The sequence below is a fragment of the Felis catus genome, chromosome D3 (genome assembly GCF_018350175.1).
Source record: "Felis catus isolate Fca126 chromosome D3, F.catus_Fca126_mat1.0, whole genome shotgun sequence".
Taxonomy (NCBI): Eukaryota; Metazoa; Chordata; class Mammalia; order Carnivora; family Felidae; genus Felis; species Felis catus.
In genome coordinates this window covers 24,704,224-24,730,580 of record NC_058379.1, presented here as the reverse complement: position 1 = coordinate 24,730,580, position 26,357 = coordinate 24,704,224, and the positions used below count along the sequence as shown (strand labels likewise).

Sequence of the window (26,357 nt, the reverse complement as noted above, 5' to 3'; positions counted from 1 at the left end):
AACAGCTTTTGTTAGCGCGTCACAGCTCTGCCCTTCAACTTTCAGTTGGTACCGGTTGGGAGTCTGATGGCAAACAACAGCAACTGTCTTCCCAGGCTGAGCTCTATCTGTGGACGACATCCACACTACGCAGAGCAGACAGCAGCTCAGTCCCTTCCACCCGTGCCTGACCATCCAACGGCCACGAGGCAGAGGAGTATCATGGGCCCCACTTTACCAACAGCAGAATGAGCCTCTCGCTGGTCATGGGCTTTGGCTGCACTGGTCTCCTGGGCCTCTGGGAGCCACGCGGGTGTCAGAGCAGGGGTGCGGCACCGTCCGGGGTCTTCTAGAAAAGTCACGTCCAGCACAGCCTGATTAAGGGTATGCGTCCGTGCTCTAGACCAGAGCTTGGCAAACTACGGTGTCAGCGGCCAAATCCAGCCGGCTGCCTATTTGTGTAAGTAAAGTTTTGTCAGAACAGACACACAGATTTGTTTACAGACTGCCCGTGGCTGTTTCTGCGTTGCCAGGGCAGAGGAGAATGGCTGTGATACGCCGCATGACCCTGTAATGCCTAAAATGGTCACCACCCAGCCTTTTGCAGAAAGCTGACGGACCCCTACGCTAGATAAGAGGGTGGCTCATCAGAGCACAGCCTGGACTAGGCCGTATGAGAGGAGCAGGATTTCACAGGCGTTTGTGAGCACTTTTGAGACTCGTTGACCAACTAGGGTCCCTGGCTCGGGCAGCGCCGTCAGTGATGCAGGTCACGGACAGAAGAGCATACATCTGGGAAGAGGAGGACAGACACGGATTTGGCCGAAGACTCCTGGAGGTGCAAGAGTCGACCAAAACTCCGGTTTAGAGGTCCGAAGAGAGGAGAAAACGTGGGCCTGGAGCTCCCTCCTCTGTCCTCTTGCCACACTCACTACCGTCAGCTTCCAGAACTACCACCTCCTGTGGCAGCTAGCTGCCACACTTTCATTCTCCGAGGGCAGGAACCGGAGCGTACGGGTTTGGGGGCTGCGCTCCCCTCCCCCCAAGGGCTCCAAAGGGACCCTTGCACAGGGCGGGCAGGCATCTGCTGTGGGCAGACTGGGAAGTCTCAGAGTCCAAGTTCTCACAGGGAAGGAGGCAACAAGGGACAGGGTGGGGCGGGGGACGGCTGTGGCCCCTGCCCGGGCTGAGGTCCCGAGCTAACCTGGGATGCAAACCATCCAGGCACAGAAGATGAAGCGTCAATTCCCCGATTAGGGCAGCATGGAGCCTGCAGGTACCAAGCGAGGGGTGAGGACTGCTGCGGAGACCACGCCAGGGTGAAGGCTGGCTGCACGGAGACCAAGTGGTTTTCTCAGTGATCCCCCAGGAAGAGAGTGGGCATCTTCTTAGCTCTTGTTCCCTGTCCCTTGAACACGGGACACACCGGAGCCAAGCCAGAGAAAGGCGACCGGTGGGCAGCCGACGCTTTTCAAGGCTTCCGTGACTCTCGGGCCGCCAGGGCTGGGAACCCCTGGTTTACATACACGAGGAAGCCAGGAAGCAGTGGAGGCAAGCAGTTCTGAATTCCTTAAACAACAGGCTGACAACATGGCACTTCCAGAAGGAAGAAAGGGCCGGGCATCAGAGCACCAGGGGCCTCCAGCTGCCGAGCACGGCTTCAAATGCTCAGTGTGGCCTCAGATGACACGGCCTTGTGAGAGGCAGCTCTGGAATAACTGCAATTTCTACTTTTTCCCCATCCAATCTGGTTGAAGAACTGGTTTTGAAGAGACCGGCTGTTGCTTAACATTTCCAAGTCAGAGGACATAACCTCAAGTGACACTGGCGGGGTTCCCGGGAAGCACTCTGTCGGCAACAGATGCCCTGAGCTCGGAGGGACAATCTTCAACCTGTCCCCTAGCACCTTCCCTCCCTCCCCCGACCGCGGTAGTCTCCAAAACTACACTTGCCAGTGTGGACAATCTGAAAAAACTCAGAAGTCCTAAAACACTGTAACATTCAGTGGCTCTCATGCTATCAGATCTCAGGGTCTAAGAACAGGCAGAACTTTCTCCTTCCAAATGGTCAAGAACAGGGAATCCCACACTGACCCCGTCGGTGCAGCTGCTGAAAGATGAACAGAGCAACCGTCAGTGAAGTGTCTCTTCCTCCCTCAGAGACGTCAGGAGGAGGCTGGGCTGCGAAACCATCCAGCTTAGCAAGTTGGCAAGGGGAGAGAGAGGTGAGCTTTGGAAAAGCCAGGTGTTGGGTCCACAGTGATTTCAGATCAACCAGGAGGGAAATGAACGGAAGAAGGGAGCGATCACACCAAAGAGGGCGCACCACACGCTCGGGGATGCGACGCCTCAGCTGACCCTCAGCGCTCTGCAGCTGGGCGCTCCAGGGCTCAGCGAGCGGCCGGGAGGGGTGCGCCTGACCCCAGGCCCGCTGTTGGCAGCACTGGCCCGAGAGCGGCACTCTGGGCTCCTCGGGCCCCGGGCACCTGCTCAGCTGCCTTGAACCCGAACGTCTGCTTTGTCGTCTGTACGAAGCGGGCGAGGTCTAAGCGCTCTCTCCGTTATTGCACCGAGCTGTAATCAGCTGTGCACGCGCCTATCTCCCAGGCCGGGCTGTGGCGTTTACTCCCCTGGGTGCCTTCACTGAGCCCTGCCGCTCAGCATCCTGAACGGCAGACCGGCCCCACGAGTGCAGACACGAAGTCTGAGATAACACACTAAGAAGATCACCTCGGAAAAGAACATTCGGAAACATAACACTCTACATGCATCCACGCGTGTGGCCGGCCACCTCTGCTGACGCTGAGCGGCTCTAGAGTGTAAGGCGAGACCACGGGAAAATAGCTGCGAGGCGTCCAGAAACAGGAGAGTGGAAATGGCGAAGTCCTAAGAGAGTTTGTGAAGCGCTGCCCCGAACCAAAAAGCCGCCATCTTGAAACCATCAGACTGATGACAAAATCTTTACTGAGTGCTTTTGGAAATACTACGCGTTCTCCGTATTTATCCCCTTGAAATGTAATTTTTAAAGAACCTCGGAGACCAATAATAACCCTTCTTCAGTTTACTGCTTAGCTTTTAAAGGCAGAAAATTAAGAAACCAAACCTAACAGTTCAATGTGGCACAGGCACATTTCAAGAACGAGTTTGCAGTGAAAAATTAAAAAAAAAACCCACATCTTTTCTTTATTTTTCCCAGAGTGGTAGTGCCGCAAATTAGAGAATTGTTGAGAAAACGGCAGAGAAGTGGTCCACGGTGGTCTGAACCAGACGGGGCATCAGGGAAACAACCACTCAAGCACACAAGTGGCATTTTGTGATCAAATTTATTTTTTGTTTAAATTTCATTTACTTTGTTTTACTGTAATTTACACAAGAGACTGCCAAGTAAACTAGATATTTTACATTCACCACGCATTCCCTCAAATCTCCACAGTTGTTAGAAAAACATTAGAATCCATGCGCTGGGCTCTCATTTGCATGTGCGCCCCAGCTCCCGGTGACGCTACAGAGAGTTAAGTCCGTTAAAAGGAGAGGGCGAGACTCTTTATTTCACAAAATTAGCAATAATCTTCCTTGCACCAAACACTTTGCAGACAAAAATGATTATGCTTTGACAACACCTATCTTACAACAGTGCCCAGAGAGTAAACATCAGTCTTGATCCTGAGTACACGGAGGACATATGCAACGTGGGGTCCGTAGCCAAGGCTAACAGGGCATCGTGGGTGCGGCAGTGATCCTAAACACCCTGGTCCGAGTCACTGCCACCGCCTCGGTGGGGACACAGGGCGTGTGGGCAAACGAGAAGCGGGGCGGGCAGGACTGTCAGCAAATCAGATTACAAACTGATATGACCACAGGGGCCGGTGTGCTGTAGGAGGGACGAGAGGTTAAAGAAGACGGTTTGTGACCGGAAGGCTTCAACAATATCATTCTAGTCAAGCTTCCAGGACTGACAGGAGAAAACGGGTTTGGACAGAGAAAGCTGATAAAGATCTTACCTAGCTTCGTTTCCTTTTTTAAAGAAGGAAGAAGGAAGAAGGAAGAAGGAAGAAGACAAGGTGGCCGCGGCTGCTAACCAGCATGTTCGTGACGCTTACTCGTGACGGGTTCCAGTGGCGCCCTACTAGACAGCACTTCTAGTGAGGGCTAGGCCCTCAGCAGGGCCTCGGCCTAGGAAGGTGTGCGGACAGGCCAGTGCTGCCCCCCCAATTCCTCCCTCCCTCCCTGCTGTCTCAAAGGCGCCTTCTCTCTTAGGGTGTATTTCAATATGAAAAGAGCAAACCCTCATCACTATCTGTGTTCTACCTCATAAGCTGTGAGGAATCGAGATCATTTGCATAGTTTCCAAGCTCTAATTTCAGAAAACAGTCATTCCAGAAACAAGACTCTGCGGAAATGCTCTACTTCCAAGTTTTCCTGCAGCCTACAATGCTATTAATTTCTTCATCAATTTCTTTGCTTGCCTAACAGGAGCCTGAAAATTGTATAGTGTTTATTATAAATCACAAGCCGTCATCTCCATTTTTGCTAGGTTTGATGTAGAAAAATACTTGAAATTTAAAATACAAAAATCCAATAAAAACCGGAACTTTTTTTTTTTAAAACGATTTTTCCCTCAGGGCAAACAAGTTAAAAATTGGCAGGTAACTACACTCCTTACTAATAGACATTGTCCAATTTGAATTTAAGACAATAACCATCCAGAAATAAATCGGTATAAATACATTCAGAGTTTACATTCCAGATTCATTGGAATACCAAAAGATGTTGAATAAATTTTTCTGTGGGAGTCTGTTGCTTATGAGACTAAAATAAAATTTTATAAGAGACGGATTTAAAAGAACAGAAAAGTAATAAAAGGCTATGTTGTGTGTATACACACACACACACACACACACACACACACACACACACACACACACATTGGTCCACAATTCGACATTTATGAAACATACCAGCTAGTATTACATTGCAGTCAATTTGTCCATTAATGGTATTACTCTGATAATTATTAAAATCTGTTCCAGGTATATATATTGAAAATATTTTCTTTTGCATTCTTGCTGAAGATAGGTACAGTACTTTGGAGAAATTGTACTAATCCCTTCAGTATGTTTGTATGTACATATATACACGTGTGTGTGTTTTGATCTGTAGCTCTACATGCGTCTTATATACAGCTACAGACATACACACACAAACATATATACACACGTGGTTGGGAATCTGTGCACGTGAGTACATAATCACAAGCACACGTCTGGGAAACGTCAACACTGCAAGATACTGGTCAGATTCTTCTTCACTCATCACTGGCTGCACTTGTTCCCCTCACTTGACCTTGATTACGTAACTGTAAGAAAAGCAAAAGACAGTGCCATGTGTTAAAATACAGAGACACACAAAAAAATGTTATCATCTTGTCACACGTTCTCTGGGGCAGGGGGTGGGGGGGGATCCTCAACACGGCAAAACTTCTGGCAGAAAATGTACCCCATATACTACATTTTAAAACTTTAACCTCTTGAAGATTTTGGTCTTACTAATGGTATAACATCTTGTTTCATCAGAGGGAAAATAAATTGCAGGTGGAAATAAGTCACAGAACTTAGAACTTAACAAAAGTAACCATAACTTAATTTTTTTTTTTTTTTTTTTTTTTTAATGAACACTGAATTTAAACAAAGGGCTCTGGAGGAATCCTGGCAGAGTTCATTCATTCTTATTTGTACGACTACTTCTGTTCATGACTGAATACTTCATTTCTCCCGTGTTCAATAACTCGATAATTCGAGAGCAGGGAGCCCATGTGAGGGGGCAGCAAAGAGCCACAGTGAGGAGAGTGTTTTAATCTTGTTCTTTTCTTCAATAAACATTATAGTTCAATAGTAACAACTGATGATTTGTGTTTACTCACACTAGTTTCAGTACGTGGGGGAGATTTTGAGGCTCTTTTCTCCCCCTTGAGGAAAATCTCTTCTCTGGGTGTATAGATTTGTGTTAGGGAAATAAGGCCATAGAAATATTTTATATTACAGTGAAAACCAAAGTGTATCTATACATATTAAAGCTAACTATAAAGGTTAACTAAAGATTCAACATGATGGAAGGCATCCAGATGTTCAGAAAAAATTTCAGCTACAAGGAATCACTGAGGTTGGCCTTTATGGTATGGGACGAAGGAGCTCTGGTTTAAGATGTTTTTACATATTTCCTTACTAACCACATATGATCCTATTGAGAAATAGGTCAATTAAGTGGCCATCAATGAAAAATCAGCTGGCTTCTAGGATAACACTATGGTATGCTGGGCAGCTGGTGTGTGTCTGACCCTAACACTAAGAACTGGAGATGACTACATTCAACCTGCTCCCACAGATAGAACTCTTACAGAAGAATAACTCAAGTGTTCCATGTCAATCTCGAACATATGTATCTCTTTCAATTCTAAAAATTAAACCACATTGAACACTTAGTCTCTGCTCAGCAAGTTAACTACCCATTACCAAAAAGGTATTGGTTTTTAAACATTCTTTTTACCCGGGTCTTCACTTACACAGTTTGATATTGTCTCTGACCCTACAGGGGACTCATCTAGACATCAGCAGCCGACGTGCCTCGGACGGTACCCTTCTTACGCATCTAAACGTAAAATAAAATCATGAGCTGCCAAAATCACAGACTCTAAATTGGGTTAGTAAGCAGGGGGAGAAAAAAAGATCTAGGAAAGATTGTGAATGACCACTGCCTATTTATAACCACATCTACATTGAGAATGAAGTTCTGAGGCCCCTCCAGTAACACTGACCTAAGGAAAATCCTGCAAAAGGCTTTTCTTGTAACAGCACACACACAAAAAATGTGTATCTATTCTTGAATCTAGGAAACGGAAGCCTGCAGACTGATGATGTGGAATTATCAAAGACGGCCAAGGGTAAATGAACTGTTCACCAATACAATGTGAGAAAATGCCCCGACGGTCTGAGTCATATGTTCATAGTCCCTAGACCAGACAGGAAGCCATGAGGGGTGGCCACCTCTGCTGCTTCTGAGACCAGAGTCCCTGACAGGAGGAGTTCTTTATGGGAAGTTTATCTATAAGAGGGAGGACAAGAGGAAGAACAAGTGAGCATAGGCACAATGTATGAGAAACAAAGAAGGACACAAGGACACATCAGAAAGGACAGGCATTCATTACAGTAGCCTACGGACAATTTTTAAAAAACTCAATGAGAGAATCAGAAAAGAGCGGACAGAAAAGGAACAGATGTAATAAACACACTTCTGCAAGTAGGTCAACACTTCTCCCCGACCCCCAGAAGTGCCAGTTGTGAAATACAAGCACAAAGTTCACCCCCAGCACTTCTTCAGCAGCTAAGCCTAACCCCGCACTTCTCTTCAGGATTCCAGGCAGGGGCATTCCTGTCATGCCTAAGCTCTCAAGATGCAGTTCCTTTTCTCCAGGGCCAAAACCCATTTGAAAGAAATCCAGGTCTTAAAATATTTGTGAATTAAGAAGAGAATTATAATGTATCAAACTCCATCGTCAGGTGTCAGGGAAACAGGACGTCAAGAAAAGGGGAAATCCCTCTGTGGTGATGAGGACTCGGCAACCTCAAGCAACCTCAAGCCCCACCGTGAGGCAGGTGCTTTCTGGGTAGGCGCTTTGGCCTGCAGGCACGATGCCGCCCAGAGCCTGAAGACGCTCACAAACCAACCGTAGGGCTCAAAGCAACAGCAACGTGATGCGGAATAAAGCATTCCCCAATGACCCACAGCAAAATAACTTAAATGGGATTTTACGTGACGATGATCAGCATACAATGCTGAAATTGCCTTAAAACGTTTTTGCAATATTTAACAAAGAAACTGCCACGTCCCCCCAAGCCCTGAACCAGCAAGAGACTTCTACCGACGTCATGTGGGAATCCGTCAGTCTGAGCCGTACAGGCACGACAATGGTATCTTCGGATAAATGGGGCTTCTGTGTAACTACGCATCTACCTTATGGACCCGGCTTGGAGAAGCAAGAAGCTGAGCCTGCAAGGCCCATGGCAAGAGGTGGGAGCGGGCACCTCTACCTCCTGGTCAGGGAACTCACTGTGAGTACACTGGGACTGCTCTGATTTCTGCTGTCCTGACACTGAACTTGGCAAGGAAGGGAAGAGGTCCCTGCCAAGTTCTGTCTTGGGGTTCAGAGCTCAGACCACAGAGGGCTTCATCCCTCACCCTTCAACCATGACCTCTTCTCCTCATGTTCTGGACAGTCCTTGCAACATAAAAATGAAAACCAAAAGCGAACCTCCATCTTAAGGGCTCAAATTAAGAAAAACAGGTTTTATCTGAGCGCTGGTAAATCCTTTTTGAAGATACCAAGGCTGTGCCATGAGCTTAGTGAGAATGAATGTAATCATGCTGCTTTCTTTTTTAACGTTCAGCTGAGTCTAGCTGCCCAGAGGGGCTGGAGACAGGGCTGGCAGGTGTCTCTGGAGCACGTGGAGGGAGCAGAGCCAACCAGGGCAGGGGAGGAGGGACCAAAACTGGGTGCTGGTAGGAGTGCTTCTTAGAGAAGGGCATTGGACTCTTGAAAACGGGAAGACAGAAGTGGGAGAAGGGCATGGGGAAAAAAGGGGGGCAAGTAAACCATGGTTTACTCTTGGCTGTTTAAATATTTAGGGACCAGCCTAAAAATAAGGGGGTGAGGGAGAGTCCTCCCCACTTGCCATTCTACCACCCTACTTCCAAGACCCAGAACTGAAAGTCATACTCTCAGTGTGAGAAACAGAGGCAAAAGAGGTTTCTATTGTCTGGCCTAGAAACCGAACTCCAATTTACAATGTTGTCTCCATGGCAAAACAGGTTCCAAATTCCAAAAAATCAACTTAAAAACTTTTGGAACAAAATCCATTCATAAACTGGAGACTGCTGAAAGTTTACTTTCTGTATAAGATAAGGTTAAAACATTTTATTGCCTTATAAAGAAAATATGTCCTAGTCCTCTCAGAAGGTTTGTATAAAGCTAATTAGAAGCAGATCTGCCGTAATCACCAAAAGTAAGCAATTTTAAACACAGATTCTTTATGATGCTGTGTGCCAAATAGATTTCCTTCTGTGCCAAAGAACCTGATTTGCTGCCACTCTCCTGTGATTAAGTGGAGGTCCTGCCTCACACACAAGCGTCTGTCAAACGCTCCCGCCTTCAGGGCTTCCAAAACTAGGACCGCTGGCGGGACTCTGGACGACTGCATAGAAACCACCAGCCCATCCCAGACATTCCTTGGGCTCACGTCCCCCAAGAGGGCCTTACTTTCAACTGAAAAGCAGCGTGGCCCAGAGCAAAAGCAGAACCAGACACTTCTAAGAGGAAGTGGGAAGAACCCATCCCTGGCGGAAAGGGGGCGCTCACGCGCTGCAGGGTCTGCCCTGCCCGCGGGGGCTGGGCAGGAGCTGGGGCAGGCTTTAACTGCCAAACAGGGCTGGCTGACCTCCAGCCCAAGCATCACCCGAATTTCTGCCTAAAGCTTGCTAAAGAGCTAAGGATTAAGTGCTAGCTGTGGGAGGGAATCTCTGGAATGTGTGACAATATGGCTAGCCTTATCTAACTGACAGTGATAACAAAATGAGCCAAAGGCAACTTGGTCTGATAAAGTGAGTGTCTAAAAGGACTATGAACCAGGTCCCATCACAGAGAGCTGATGCATGACCAAGTATGAAACCACTGGGCATTTTACAGGTACAAACTCCAAGTCCATAAAGCTCTAGTCTACTTTCATGGAAGATGCTCAAATAAAGAGAAATCAGAACATGCAAAAGGATGTTAGTGTCTAAGAAACCCAATTCTGATGGAGGTATATATTTAAAAATGGCCTGTAATGACACTCTTCTTAATTCTAAGTCTACACTTACTAATAAGCACATACATAGTTAGAAAGGGGAAATGAGAGTTTCCACAGAGTGGGAAGTCTTACTGTTTCTAGTTCTTTCTGAGTTTCATCCTCCATTCTCCTAATGTCTTCCATTGTCAGATCAATCCACTTGTCAATCCAACAAAAAAGCTGGCGATGAAAGTTCGTAAATATCCTTTTTTCTTGCTTTTAAAACAAAGAAGAAAAGTAGTATAAGATGGCAAAAATAGAAGATTAGTAACATATTAACTTTTATATCCCAATTAACCCATGCAATCTACATATACTTGGAAAAGACCACTGTGTCTTTTGTATCATTTTGTAAAACAAAAGAAAAAGAAAAATCTCCCTGTGAAATGTGAAATCTCTCCCTGCAAAGGCAGCACAACATGTCAGGAACTGAAAAAAATGTGATGTGCACGTTGTGATCCAACATAAACTCCCGCTAGACGTGGTCTATTTGTACCTTTTTCTAAATCTGGTGACCAAGGGTCAACTCGATTTCTTCCGCTATAAAACAATACATGGTCATTCTTAACTTCTCTGCGATGCAAAGAATATTGTGAGGTTGAATATAATGTGTACGGAAACAAAAGAATCTTGGGTTCTTTGGAATAAGACGTTTATTTAAATTAAGGATTATTACATACTCTCCATCAATTTTTCTACTCTAACGTTACTCTTACTCTATAAAAAAACCATACATTTAATGAGTTGTTTTAATTGCTACGTTATTTAAATGTTACTAAAATTTCCCAAGAAGAGAGAAAAGCTCACTGAACAAAAACAGTACTTTAATACTTTTGGACAATCTTCAACTTTAAAATTTCTTTCCATGAACAGAAGGGACTTCATCAATTACATGTGTGACGAACTAGATTGTTAATCTATTACTATGATCCAAGAGGAAGCAAGGAAGCCAGTATTTACAGAGTGCCTACCATGGGCCAGCTGCAAGCAGGCCCAACAGTAATCACAGTGTCCAGCACATTAGGACCCTTTTTTAAAAAAAAATGTCAGAGTGGTTACAGCTAAAAAGTAGAAAAATTATGGTAGGACAGATACAACCATTTGTGGATTCAAAGGTACAACAGGGTTTCTTTATAATGATAATAGAAGAAATAGTCACACTACAGGAAAAGTAAACACCAAAGAAACTTTCCATATTTCTTATGTGTTTACAACATGTGTGTTTCTTTATACAGCTGCAATTTTCTCCTCCTTCTAGATCAAAGTGTCCATGTTACTTTCACTTTAATAAAGACAACATACGGAAGAGGTAATTAGGATTCGGGTCCTCAGATTCTGTCACCCTAGGTTCAGAGTGTAACTATTCTCAGTAAGGACCTCTAAGAAGACCTCCCACGAGAAAGTGCCAAGTACGTAAGAAAGTGTGTGTCTAGAGAGAGAGAGAGAGAGAGAGAGAGAGAGAGGTTGTGGGGGATGTGAGCAGGGAGCCAACTGAGGTCAGACAGAGGAGCCCCTCAGCAGGCAAGGCCTGGCCTCTCCCTCCAGCCAGTGCCAAGACCCCAGGAACCCTTGGGGACATGCTGTACACGGAGAGGGCTCTCTGTGAAAACAGCTGGGCAAACCATCGGGAAAGCATGTTGAACAAAACACGGCTACACTCCTCCCCAAAGAAAGCTCCTTAGAACCTGCTGGTATCTGTCTGCTGTTTCTAGGCAGAAAAGGGTAGAAAGGAATTATACAGAGACAATAACTGTTACCTAATAAGCGAGAAAAAGACATGGTAACAGAAAATATCCCACTAACAGCTACCTAAATTTAAGTCTCCGCATTTTGAACAGACGTTACCTTCTGAATGAAGTTTTCTACTTTGCTTTGCAGTCCCCACCACTTGAATTTGATGGTCACCAGCTTATAGGCACACATCTGAGGGCAGTCAGAGTTGTTTGCCAGCTCCTTCTAGATGACGAAAATTGAAAAGGAGAAATCGTGACTTCAATATTTGTTTTGATGAAAAGTGACCGTTGTGGAGTGACATCACAGACACAGGTGAAGAAAAGTACAATCTCACATGGGTTTAGTTTAGGTATTTGGAAATTCGAAATCATTTTAGCAACAGCAGCAGAATTCCCCTGCTGCAAACCCTCCTTCCACAGATGAAGTTACTTCTTGGCTCTACAGTTTAATAGGTGCACTGTTCTGCCTCAAATTACACTGTTCAGATTTTCTATTAAATACCAAATTCTATCCACGTCGTATCAGTAGTGAGCTTTAATACATAAGGGTTCACCTAACGCCATTACTGCACCGTCCCCATGGATGTGGTGAGGCACAATAAAGAACGATCAGGAAGTTTAGCCGTCTTCTGTGTCTTTCTAACGCTGGCATGTGGAGTGGCACTGTTTATTAACTGAGGTATTCTCACTACAAGGGGGATCTGAAAAGGGACGCGGCAAGCAGGAAAAACGGTCTACAATTACCAAGTGTTTGACATCCCGGCTTGAATTTGTACAAACGGTCACACCTCATAGTTGAAATGGCACAGTCAGGGAATCAAATCAAGAGTTGTTAGGGTAAAAAGGTGGTGGGGGGGGGGGCAGTATTTTTTTTTTTTTTAAAGGAGCAAGGGAAAGAAATGAGGGGCTATCTGGATGGAAAGAGACTAAAGAAGTATATAACGTCTATAATTTACTTTCAGAAAACAACGTTAAAAAGCAATTAGAATTTGGAACCTTAGATTATGTCACCCTAGGTTGAGCCAAAAAACTTTTAAATATGTACTTGTGTCAAGAGAGGGGGAGAGGGAAGGAGGGGAAGAGAGGGAACACAAAGATGGTGAAGCATCAACAATGGCCGAACCTAGGTAGAGGTGCTCACTGTTAGACGCTTTCGGTTTTTCGGTTAATTTTGAAATTTTCATTGTAAAAATAAGGCAGGGGATTGCAATCTATGGTTACTACTGCCCGTTTCTGTGAAACTTAGCACAGGCTTCTGCCTTAGCAAGTTCAGGATGCTCGTGTGTTTATTCGGGGGGAAGGGTTAAGTAGTGGGTGAGCCAGGAGCTCATGTGGGTCTCCTAAGGTGTGTGTGCAGGAGCCCGAGACAGTCCTGGGCCGACCCAGAAGAGCGCCTGGGACAGGCTCACTCACGGTAGCGAGCAAAAGCAGACACGGTCCCGGCTCTGGGGCTCCCAGTCTGTATGGAAAGCAGGCAGGTATCAAAGAATCACAGACTGCAGGCACGGACAGGGGAAAGGGCCATTCTGTAAACTCTCGGGCCAGGGCTGGTGCACCTGCAAGACAAAGGCTACGTCTCAGGACCCCTGTGGGGACTCAATCAGGTGGTGCGAGCCCCGTGCTTAGCTGGGGGAACTCAAGGGCTTACCACATATTACTTCACTCTCTTATTCTTTCATAGAGTAGGGATTACCGGTTTCAATTTGCAAAACAACTTTAGATAATGTTTCTCCAAAGAGTACAAGGTCATGCGGAACACCGTGGGGGCCCTTTTTATAAAAACGGGATGGCCAGGTGAAGAGATGAAGCAGTCTTTTAGGGGTTCCTCCCCCTCATTCACCACTGCTCTCAGCTTCACGCCACATTCAGGACATCACGACGCCAGCATCGGTCACACCGTGTGCCACAGTCCCTTCTTGTCAGCTGCAACCCATTCGTACATCCCACTTTCAGTACGTCCACTGTGTGTAGCCAGTATTCGTTCCATGCAGCCATCATGTACACAAATTCGAAAAATGACGAATTCCTAGGTCATATTCTAAAACCTCAAAATGATTCTTCATTTAAGCAATCACAGCACCAGACCACATTTCCCCCCAGGTCCTCAGTTAACGTTCTAAAGACAGGATAGATGGAAAAATTCTATCTTGGTATTATTAATATGACTCCAAAGTTCTACAGAGTCCTGCGTGATTGATCAACTTCTCTCAGAAAATCTCTTCGGTTGTAACATTTCATCTCATTAATGAGCTGGTACAGGGGTTAAATCGGTGAGGTACCACCACAAGCGTTTAAATAAAAACACGATATACAGCAAACTGTCCTGGTGTGGGTGAATTCTATGTCAACAGAAGAACTTGGCTGGCTGAGCTCTACTTTCCCATGACTTCCCTCCCATAAAACAGAGCACTAACATCATAATTCAGCAGGGATGCGTATGTACACACCCACACGTATCCGATCCCATACACTTTATGAACAGGTTTAATTCGGCAAGTATTAAGAGGGTGCCACTTACAACCCCATCTGTGCTAGGTGTTGTAAGAGGACACAAAAGCGGCCGGGAGAGAGGAGAGTAATTACATGTGCACAAATAATGACAAAACCACTATCCTTGGTGCTAAGGATCTCTGCCAGAAGGGACACCCTTCTGTCGCTGTGGCCCCGGCCTGAAACATATCTGCAGTCCCCCCTCCCTAGCCTGCAGACCCCACGCACTTCAGCTGGGCTCCTGTGTGTGGAACTAGCCCAGCAGCCTTCCACAAGACATAACTAGCTTCCGAGTGCCCAGCCTCACTGAGACTATCACACGGCTGGTCTTTCACAGATCGTTTTTTTTTCAGTAAGCAATGAGCCAGTATTGAGGTACTCTCTCATTCAACGAGCATCACTGAAAGCCTTCATGATGAAACACAATTTGAAGAAAACATGAAGAATATAGTATTTAAAATTATGAAATACACCTGCTAAACAGTAGCCTTAGACTAGAAGTAAGAGGATGTGGGTACAGTTCCCATTATGCAAAGTAACCTCCTATGTTAGGTGGGTAGGATCCTTAACCTCTCTGGGCCTTGCTTCTGCCAGTAAAAGGAAACACTGGGCTCAACTTTTCGTCTTCCACTGATGCAACGCTAAAAGGGTCAGTAAACTTAGTTCCTCCAGGGTCAGGGACGGCACATGTCCTTGGCATTCAGTGGCTTAAGACTTCCTATAATTTTGCATTTTATTCCATAATGGGCTTAGCAAAATATCCTCCTGCCTATGCACTTGGGCTGAATCGCCTCTGCGGCTAAGAACCTCTGATGCACCACTGATTAGCCCTAAGATACCTTCCAGACGGAACATTCCAAGGCCCTATTAATTATGGGCTGCTGATAGCTTCGTTCGGAAACTCCAAATCACTGGACACCTTAGTGTGCTAAATGAAAACCTTGGGTGTTTCCAGGAGAACACCGACTCCTCAGAATTCTACCATTTTATAAAAACGGCAGGAGGAAGCATGGTTCTAATTAAAGGGTAAGCGGAATTTAACACAAATATGCTTATACCACACTTGGGCTCCAAGAGCAGAGCATACACACATGACTCCAACAATTACCTAAGTTTGTTTCTCACACGCTTTCTAGTGACTCTGGCAGTCTGCTCAAATCAATTAAAGGAATAGTGGTAATTTACAAACAGTGATCTATAATATTTAGTTTAAGTCATGGGACAAAATGAACCCGTTCTCCAAACTATCTTCCTCAGACCTAAAATATACATTCCAGTCTCATCTGCTTTTTTTGTTTTTCCATACAACTTACAAGTGATTAAAAAAAAATTCAAAGAATATGTACAAGTTAAAAAACAAGTCAATGAAGAGCCTGCTGCCTTTATTTCTTAGCGTAATTCTTTACAGTATCAGCACCTCACAGTGTGAGGTGAGGGGACTTACAGAAACATAATGTCACCCACAGGAATAAACGGAGAACGTGGAAGCTACCTATTTTTAATATATATTATATATTATTAATACATATGTGAAATCTGGGGCGTTTGGGTGGCTCAGTTGGTTAGGTGTCCAACTCTTGATTTTGGTTCAGGTCATTATCTCACGGTTGTGAGATGGAGCCCCGCGTCAGGCTCACACTGGGCATAGAGCCTGCTTAAGATTCTCTCTCTGCCCCTCCATCTCTCAAAAAAAATTTTTTTTAAATATATGCAATATTTAAGGTCTCATTCAGTTCTTACAATGACTTATGCGATTTGCCTCTTAATTTGAGCTATGTATGACCTTAAGACTAGTGGTTAAGAAATGGCTTAAAAAGTGTCTATACCTAGGGGCATCTGGCTGACTCAGTCGGAAAAGCATGTGACTCTTGATGTCCGGGTACTGAGTTCAAGTCCCATGTGTTGGGTGTGGAGATTAAACAAACAAACGAGTCTCCAGGGGAGCCTTGGGTGGCTCAGTCAGTTAAGCATCTGACACTTGATTTCGGCTCAGGTCGTGACCTCACAGTTTGTGAGATCTATCGCCAGGTCAGGCTCTGCACCAACAGTGCGGAGCCCGCATGGGATTCTCTCTCTGCCCCTCCTCTGCTCTCTCTCAAAATAAATAAGCAAACATTAAAAAAAAAAAAAAAAAAAAAAAGTCTCCATACACAATGAAAATAAATAAATAAACATTTAGAAAAAGTCTCCACATGTAATGAAACAGAAAATAGGGAGACTGCCTAGACGTAGCTAAGTAAAAGCTGAAACAATCCTTGTGGCACCATCTTCTCGGAAGGGAATGTGACCCTCTGTCACTAAAAAGCCTTAAAGTTGTCCGTATCCTATGTATAACCCTTTAACCATGTAATTCCACTTCCAGAAACGTATCCCAATTCATCAGAAAACACTACGTATTTACTTATAACAGCAACAACGTGGACTTAATGGTGAAGTATTTTACAAGCCTTCCAAACAATGGGCTGCTACACACATAGACATTAAAAACCATCTTTTCAAAGAATGCTTAATAATGTAAAAATTTTTTAAAGGCACAATATGAACATAAACAGGTATCTATCCATGGTATAAACAACTATTAACAAAATACAGTACATAAATCAGGATATGTAACAGATAACAAGAATTAAATCGTGAGAATGTAATGGATTTTTACTTTCTTCTGTGTACAATTCTTTATTTCTGAAACTTAAGAAGTACACATCTTTCGTAATCAGAAAAAAACCCAACACGCTTCGACAATGCAAGAGTTTTTGCCCGAAGGTGACTATTTTAGGACAATGAATTCCTTTGCCCTAAATTATCTGGGTACTATTTTAAGTCTTCACTCTTCTTTTGACTATAAATAATCTAAATGTTTTCCTGCCTTTGGTTTTGAGATTTAATACATAAAAGCTAAACAAAATCAAGCTAAAAGCTGAATTAAGATCTTAAATAGATAACCTTAGTCCAGTCCATATTACATTTTTCCTAATCTTAAACTTCTAAAAGTAAAAATGAGGTACACAGGCAAAGTAAAATATGACATACTCTTCAGAGTCATCAGAAACATTCTTGTGAAAAGACGTGTGACTTTCAAAACGTGAAAAATCTCAATGGGGCAAATATTTGGCATTCCACATTCAGAGGACTGTTCTAGGATCCACAGAACCCAAAGGAGTTCCAGCTTGTCTGTCCAGTTCTCAGGATGTTCACTGGGGCAAAGCAAAGCTTCCTCTCTCGCCTTGAACAATACAAACGTTTTCCTCTTCATCAGGTAGAAAAATAAGCCCAAGGCAAATAAAGCCAAAATCAAAATTCAGATCATTCACACATTAATTCCGACTCAGCTCAAACTTCACATTTGCTAACCTAAAGCAAAAACAGGATTAACTCTTTCCTAAATCTAGTTGTAAATAAAATTACTTTGCTGATAAATATGAGTTTTATATAGATGAAAGCACAAACATTTAAAAGAACAATTGAAAATAAAAGGTAAAGACTGGCTGGTTACCAAAAGGCAAGAACAGTCAGGAGTTCTATAAAATGAAAACCACAGGCTAACAGAAGAACCCTAAATTATGACTCATCTTTACAGAATTTAAATTTCATCTGTAATGCAGCAAGCACAAGCTAGTGGAGAAAACGTTTCTAAAATTGTATTTCGTTTGTGTGTTCACTGAATTCCTTACATTTCATGTTTCTAACCATAAATGAAACCCCCAAACGCAAATCATGTTTTTAATTTAACAACGCATATTAGGTTACTCTGAGGTATGTGGACGAGGCCTAAGGGAGAGTAATGTATACTGGAGCCACGCAGCATAACTAAACAAAACGCAGCGTGTTTAACCGGAATGGCGAGCAATCAGCCCGAGTTATCCACAAGAACTAGTTTCTTGTATCTGTGACAAACAAATATAAACAAACGTACAAGACAATTAGGAAAAAAAAATGAAACAAGCCCAAAGGCATTATGGAAACTCATTTCCTAAAAACGTAGTCCTCTCACAATGCCACGCTACACGTCAACTCCACACACGCTCCTTCCTGGTCAAAATGCATGGGGATGGAGAAGGAATTGGTATGTGCTACAGATCACCAGATTAATACTCTGGAAGTACGCGGCAGGTTCTGGAAGGCTCACACTGCCTTCATATTTTAATTTCTCAATTTTAGGCAATCTGAATGCTCAATTTCAGCTGTTGATTTCATAATGTAAGTTTCCAACCCAGATTTCACTAAGAAAGTTAAAAATAAATGCACTGCTGGGGCTGTTGCCAGTGCACGCATCAGTAAATATCAACAGAGGATTACAGAATATATGTGAAGTATGTGTACTTAACTCTCAAGCAAAACCCAATTCCCCAACTCAGCCTCACCATTCCCTCAGTTTTGTTCGGATTTTTTTTTTTTTTTTTTTTTTTTTTTTTTTTTTGGCAGCCATTTAGACAGATCTACAGTGGACATCATATTCTCTGTAAGTACACAGCAAGTCCAACGTTTGGTTGCTTTTTATTTGGTTTAAGGCAGTTAACTTGAATCCAGCAAATACTTACTAAGCCTCTCCCAGGCACGAACCTCGGTGCTGGGCAGTGCCCCACGTTAAGTAGGTCAGACACAGAGCCCATGGCCGAAAACTCTAACAGGGACGAAGGGGGTGGGGAAGGAGGCCCAGTGAGCACACAGACCCCCCGCTCTGACAGGGGACACACCAAGTGCTATGGGAAGGTCATCAACAGAGGACTTCAGCAGAGTCCAGGGCTGGAAGATTCTTATCTGACTCGGCAAATGGGAAATGTTAAAGAGAGTAAGCAAATGCGAAAAAGAAGTTCAAAAGACTAAACTAATCACAGGCTAAACTAATTTCATGAAAACAGGCAAAATGAAGTGAAGACAGGAAAGCTTACTGCCTGTGACAGGATAATCAGTCACATTTTCCATGTCTCCAAACTTAGTGTTTGTGGAGCTCACACCCATTTTCCTAATCAGAACTATGACATGTGCTTCGTGCTTGTGTCCAATTACTCTAGGAGTGACACCATGTGCAAGGGAAACCACAGGTTCACTCTTCAGATAATGCTCGTGAAGAAAACACTGTCCCTGACAGTGTCAGTAAGAACCCTGCAAGGGGCCCATCCTGTCAGATCACCTCTCGAACCCAAGTAAGACACTCCATCTGTCTCCCTGCCTGCGTCCGTTGGTGCTGCCTGAGAACAGAGGCATTCAGTATCCACGATAAGGCTAGAACTACTCGTGTATCACTCCCGGGGCACTTAGCTTCTTGAAGACATGGGACAGATTTCTTGCTGTCCTCTGTAGGAATTGGGTAATTCACACAGACCAAGCGCTACTTATTTTTATACCGAATTAAAAACCTCATTTGCAAACCAGGTGCTCAAGAAAACAAAAACAAAACGAAAAAAACCTAGCCATGTTTTCAGGTCGGCTTTATTATACATAAGCTACAATATGGTCTAACCAGACACTAATTATTAAGTCTCTGTATGCCACCCACTATAGGTTTTTGAAAATGAGATGATAGGGAGGGAACATGTTTTAATGTCTTCACATCTTTCCCAGGACTGAGAGCCATGTCTAGATGAAGACAGGAAAGGACCCTCGGTCTCTCTCCTCGAGAGGCTATCAGGTGCTCATTAGCCTCTTGAGGGCTCTGGGCTGCCTTCTCGCAAGGCTCTATCTCAAAGAGATTTCCACAGCTGGGCTCTGAGCTCTCCCTCACCCCCGCTTCCCTTCTTCCCATCCCTGGCCAACAGAACCTTGTGGTATCTTCACTTCGGGCCACTGACAAGGCTCCCACCTTCTTTCCACAGATGAGAGGCGGGAGGAGAAAGGAGTCTTGGTAGTGTGGCAGGGAACAAATCAGCGTCCCTACAATCCACAGATGGCTGCCCTCCACTAGCTTGAAGGATCCAGATCAGCTTCACGGGTAATTCTAAAATGAGTCTAAAGCAGGACTGAGCAGGTAAACAGCACGACATACTGTTGTGAAAGCTCCAGCTGCCAGAACTTTCGCTCCAGACTGGAGTTCGAACATAAATAGGACGTGCCTTTATGGCTAGAAAAAGCATATGTACGCACACAAAGATAACATTAAAGAATCCCAATTTCTAGATCAACTTATTTATTTGACCTGATCACCTTATACCGCAATGTTGAGACACTGGATGGTTCCGAGACCCGTCAAGTACTCTAAGGGCCAGATACTCTGGCAAAGTCTCCTACAAAAGACCTTTATAGGCCTAATTCTTAACTATCTTATACATAGAGACAAAGAACTTTAAGTCTTCAGGAAGCGTCAGCATTAAATGAAGAAAGAAATTCGGCCTTGCCATAGGATGCAAATGACACCATAATCTTCAAAGATGGTGGTTCAATTTGTTAAGATGACAACCCTTCAGATCGGAAGAGGTAAACTTGAAAGCTAAAGGCATCCACACGTACACGGTTTGTGATAAACCATTAGAACAGGCAGCCATACCAATGTCATAGAACACACAAAGCCCTCAAAACATGGAAGAAACCAAAACATGTGCACACACACGTGTGCATGCAGTGCTATAAAGAAATAAACATTTACATCCGTAAGAAATGCACCAATCTACCTTGAAGCAAAAATCTTTACCAGGTTATAAATCCCTCCCCTATCAGTATGTACAGAATCACTTAAGTGTTGAACCCTAAATAACAAAATATAACTCATGTGCTCAGATTTAAAAAATTCTCTTTTCAGAAGGAAGATGAATCCATAACTAAAGCCTGCATCCCTGGGTTTGTAGTTTTTAAAAAATAAAAGGTATGTATCATACCCCAGGCAAAAAAAAAAAAAAAAAAAAAAAAAAGTCCGTACTCTAACCCAGTTTGAAAATATGAAAATCTACTCACTGGTGCTCCCCTGGCACCCTCAGGACCACTTACTAGCAAAGGTTCTCTAGCATTCATATGGCCTCTGCTCTTCGGCTGACCCACATTAAGCACTCGTAACACACACATGTTAAAGACAAGGGGTACAGACAAGTGAGTCAAGATGGGCTTGACGACTCCCAGCTATTAAGACAAGAGAACCCCTGGATACCAGACACAGAAAAGGGATAACTGTGTCATTAATAGGGCAGCTTGTGTATAGATCTCACCAACCCCCAGAGATGATGTGGCTTTTCATTTCCAAAGACCAAAGCTTCCTCCGCATTGGGAACGTAACACTCACTACTTCATTCAGTCCTGGCAACAACCTTCTAAGGCAGTGACAATGTCCTTCCCATTCTAGAGATGTGGAAACCCAGGCCCAGAACTAGGATTAAGTTAACGAAGTCACAGCCTATACCACAAGCGATAAGGAAATGGATTTCCCTCAGTGCCACTGTCACCTACAGATTCCCTGACCATTGGAAACGTACAAATGTTAACAGGAATTATCAAATTCTAGCAAATACCATGAGTACAGAGAGACACACACGTGGCCTGATGCAACAGGGCGTAAGAGATGCATACTGGTGATGTGGGGGTCAGAAAGCGTCACGTCTCCACCCACTACGCATCTCTGTGACTGGCACTGAATCAGGTGCCATAGAGATGTCAGACATCCTGCTGTTTCTCCTACAACTATTACCTGTGTTTCTCTGGCCAAGTTTCTCATCTATATAATGAAGCAGTTGTACTTACCCCACAGGAAGGTCGTGAAGATGAAACACGACCTCGCATAGCGCCTGGCACCAAGGAAAAGTGTCTTTTCCACTCTCCAGTCCGGCGTAGACAGCCAGTAAATACTGTGAGAGTTCAGAAGGAACACGCCAGCGTGGGGTAAGTAAGGAAGAGTTTGCAAGAGATCACAGAGTCTGAACCTGGTGCCGAATGCACTTTTGAATTTGTACTCGTGAAAGGGAGTTTCTCCTGAGGGGCGACGGGAAAGAAGACTGAAGGGAGAGGACGGGAGGGCGCACGGAAGGAAGGCCCGGAGCCGCCGCGGAGGGAGCGGGCAGCCCTTGCGCTCTTGCACAGGAGCATTCTGACAGACACTCTCGGGCAAGTGGGTCCAGAACAGGACTTCTTTTTCCTTTTCGCCTAATTACCACGTATTCCTCCCTTCTCTCCTAGTTCAGACGTACAGAAATCCCCAACTACCACCCAGCCCTACCATCAGTGCCATGGTGGGTATCGTCACTGGCAAACAGGGCCTGCCAAGCACAACTTAAATTTTTTTTTTAACGTTTTTATTTTTGAAGGAGAGAGAGAGAGAAAGAAAGAGCATGAGCAGGGGAGGAGCAGAGAGAGAGGGAGACACAGAATCTGAAACAGGCTCCAGGCTCTGAGCCGTCAGCACAGAGCCCGACGCGGGGCTCGAACTCACGGACCGCGAGATCATGACCTGAGCCGGAGTCGGACGCCCGACCGACTGAGCCACCCAGGCGCCCCAGGGCCTACTGAACACAATTACAGGAGATGCTGATAAGATCAAGTCAATCCACAGGTTCCTATTTTTCTATATGTTGTATTACCAGCTACCGTCATCCTTTTTAGTTTTCTTTCCTTCACAGGAATGCGTGGATGGCATGATTACAGTAGTCCCCCCTTATCCACGGGGAATATGTTCCAAGACCCCCAATGGATGCCTGAGACCATGGACAGTACCGAACTCTGTATACACTGTTTTTTCCTATATATGTACCTTTGATGAAGTGTAATCTATAAATTAGGCACAGTGAGAGATCAACAACTAATCACGAAACAGAACAATTATAGCAAAAACTGTAATAAAAGTTACATGAATGTGGTCTTTCTCTCTCTCTCAAAATATCTTCTTGTGCTGAACTCACCCTTCTTGTATGATGTGAGATGATAAAATGACCACTGAGATGAAGGGAGGGGATGACGCAGGCACTGTGATGCAGCGTCAGGTTACTGACCTTCTGACATCAGAAGGATCATGTGCTTCCAGAATGCAGTTGACCACGGATAAATGAAACCGTGGAAAGAAAAACCGCAGAGACAGGGGGGAACTACTAGTTATTTCTGGGATCATGGTAACTTAGTTAAGCTATAACTGAACTTTTAAGGGTAGCTACACTCACCATCATTTGGGTAAGGTTAATAACCAAGAGTTAAATAGGTAAAAAGGGATCACTATCAGTGAGCATTCTCCCAGAGAAATAATAAGTTATTGTTCCCCCCCTCCCCCGCGCGCGCGCGCGCGCGCACACACACACACACACACACACACACACACACACACACACACTGGGGGAAAAGACTGCTAAAATGCAACCTGAAAAAAATGTAAAATTCACATTCTTTCTAGAAAGTAAACCTATTCTAGAATTTTAATCATTAATTGATAATAAAAGACAAAGCAATGGCAGTCAAAAATCATAAATAAAAAAGGAATAAAAATCATCTTCCAGGTTCCTAAAACGTTGGAAATTAGGTAAAACTCACAGTGTCAAACTACATGTGCTGCCTGTTCTCAAACTGGGTGGGAGCTCCGACAGAAGAGACTGGAGCTCAAGCATGACAGCCCAGCATAAAATGGAGCATCGCCTTTTCAAGTGTGCACTTGAAAAGCTGACAATTTCAAGAAAATTTAATGTCTAATTCACCTGAGTCTCAACTTCGGGCCCCTCTCTTCCCTTGTAAAAGCATCATTAGCTAGAGTTAGTACTTACTGGAGCAAGATGGCCTTTGAGAAGATATGGCTGCCTTAGAGGCAGCCACCCATCTGCTGCTCCAACACGGCACTCCTTTTTGGAAGGCCAGGTTAAATCTCAAAGGGGAAAGACCTCTTCTCTGACTCATCAGTTCTAAGGTCCACATATAGAAATCTGCACAAGGATGGGGGAAATTCTTAAATCCACTGAACTAAGTTTAGATCACACATACTGAATTTGTTCCTTGATTTGTAAGTGACATAGATCACTTCCTGTGAATTCAAGTCAAAAGTCTACGGTCATGGCCATTCAACTGGGAGAATCTTGAACTGAACTCCACCCAGAGAACAAATGTAAAAATCAGAGAATTCTGAATCATTTCTCGTAGAACAGTCAGATCCATCCTTCATTTTAGCTGACGTGCAAGACAGTCCACACAACAGTCTGACACCCACCAAGAGCCACTCCACGGGTTACTTGTGGGGCTATCTGTCACAGTAATCCCCTATCTGCAAACAACAACTAACACCTAGAGGTCTTCTACCGATGACTGGTGACCGGCTTCGGCATAAACAGACTGGTTACCAAATAAAACGTGTTGGTGGAAATGTGCTCTGGGCACGTTTAGGTTTTAATGTTCCCCTGCTCCTGTCAAATTACCTGTAATCACTTGCCATCACCACAGTAAGCCCTCTTTAAGGGTCTCTCGTTTAGTTTAGTGGATGTCTTTAAAATGCCTTCTATTTCTATAGCAATTTAAATTATTACCTTGACATTGCTTTTCTCACTCCCGTGAATAAAGTAAGGGCGTGTTCTTTATTAGAAAGTGACTACTTGCCATCAAAATTGTTCTCTGGTGTTCCGGTTTCCAAGACGTAACTATTAAAAGGCCAGGAACACGAGCTCAGGTGAAGGGAACTTGTTCGGTTTCCACTAAGACTAAATTTAAACTATAAACCTTCATTTAACATGGATTTTTGTACTGCTTCAAGTCTCAAAAGAGAACACTACAATCCCCAAAGACTAAATCACTTGTCTCTTTTTAAGAGTTATCAGAATAGCATGATGCTGAAAGTGACAGTCTGGCTATGTTCTGTTTGTTAATGCAGCACAGACGTGCTGGCCAACTGCATCGCAAATACAACTATTTCTGTGCCATTTCTATTTTTCACTTAAACGTCACCAGCTCTCCCAGACCCGGGACCTGTCAAGTGGTCTGTTGCCAAGACTCTGCCTGTCAGAAAGGTCAGCATCCAGTACCTTCCAGTTGGGTCCCAAAGGGCCTCTCTTGGTCTTGACTGACTGGAATAACGCTGGGTCTTCATCAGCTTTGTAGTCCTGCAAAGCAAAACAAAGTCAGAGGCAGAGAAGGAACCCAGAGAAATTTCTTTAACCTTGCCAGAACAGCTCTTTGCAGCTACTAAAACACAGGACAGAAACTGATTAGGCTTATTACTGTGCCTTTGCGGAAAAGTAGGAAAACGCTTCGTTATGATAGTAAGTTTTGGGTTTGGTTCTGTTTTACACTTTAAGGCAAGATGACTACACAATATTTAGTAACAGAAGTCTTGACGAGCAAGCCACTGGTTACTGAAGAGCTCCACAAACCTTCCCACGTCTTTTAACAGTTTCAACATGTCGATACACATACAGGCACATTCAAGAAATAAAACCATCCCGGTCTTGACAATATCCATCGGTGATGACTGAGAGCTACCACTGTGGCCGGGAACGCAGATCAGAACTATCAATCCTGCGGCAGCACCCCCCCAGCCCGGCCCTGATCTCTTCCATGGCTGGGTCTGTGCTGGGTGCCTCAATGACAAGGCCAGCCTGTCCACACCCTTGTTCAGAGACCCGTAGGGTGCAAATCCCTCGGCTTGCTAATGGAAGCCCCTCGTCACAGGAGGTGAGCGAGGGGTTTATGCCTCCATCATAGAACTACCTCAGTTGTATCACGTCACAGCGGAACGGCCTTAAGACTGGTTTTATGCAAAGTCCTAGCGTGTGTAAATTCTATTTCCCTAACATCCTCTTCCTTATAGAATGGAGGAAATGAAAGAAGTAATCTTTTTCAACCTGCCTGCTCTACACATACACACATATACACACAACCTACAGATAGGAAAAAAACTACCTTAAAGAGTAAAGTTCAGATTTAAAAAAAGAAATGAGTTTCAATGGCCACAGTGAGCAGAGGTCAGCTGGTGACCTGAAAATACTACAAAGGGAGAGCCTTTGCCTTGTCACGCAGAATTCCTAAGCCCCTGAGCCTGGGGTCCTTCCCAACATTCATGGAAAGACCATGTACTTTAAGGAAAACACCCAGACAAGTCGTATGTGAAACATCACTGTTCTAGAGATAAAGGCAAGCACTGAACATCTCTAAGTATAATACAAACTTTCACAAATCAAAGAAAACATGTTGAGAGGCAGCCGCTCTGAGATTCAACATTTACTCAGTAGATGCACATGACGTGTCAGTAATTCCTAAAGAGAAAGTTAGACGTAAATTGTGTGAAGAAGGGAAAATGTGAGGTTCAAGTAGAAAACAACAATTCAAAAAGGGCCCAACAGTGTGCTAAAATTATTACACAAACATTTAGCTGGCTACACTGAGTCTTACTGCTTTAAGAT

The 26,357-nt window shown here is 44.3% G+C and overlaps 1 protein-coding gene across 2 annotated transcripts in view; it reads right to left on the bottom strand.

Moving 5' to 3' along the window:
* Window positions 1-3,282: 3,282 nt before the first annotated feature.
* Window positions 3,283-26,357, bottom strand: part of PITPNB (phosphatidylinositol transfer protein beta) — a 64,179-nt gene continuing 41,104 nt past the window's right edge. Inside the window, exons 8-12 of one of the 2 annotated variants that reach the window (XM_003994761.6) lie at window positions 24,981-25,058; window positions 11,702-11,812; window positions 9,950-10,072; window positions 6,538-6,623; window positions 3,283-5,334 (exon numbers count right to left, since the gene is read on the bottom strand). In XM_003994761.6, coding sequence (XP_003994810.1) covers window positions 6,576-6,623; window positions 9,950-10,072; window positions 11,702-11,812; window positions 24,981-25,058 — 360 coding nt within the window. In that variant the 3' untranslated portion in view covers window positions 3,283-5,334; window positions 6,538-6,575. The remainder of the gene's footprint in view (window positions 5,335-6,537; window positions 6,624-9,949; window positions 10,073-11,701; window positions 11,813-24,980; window positions 25,059-26,357) is intronic. The other variant, XM_003994762.6, reaches the window with a different exon arrangement.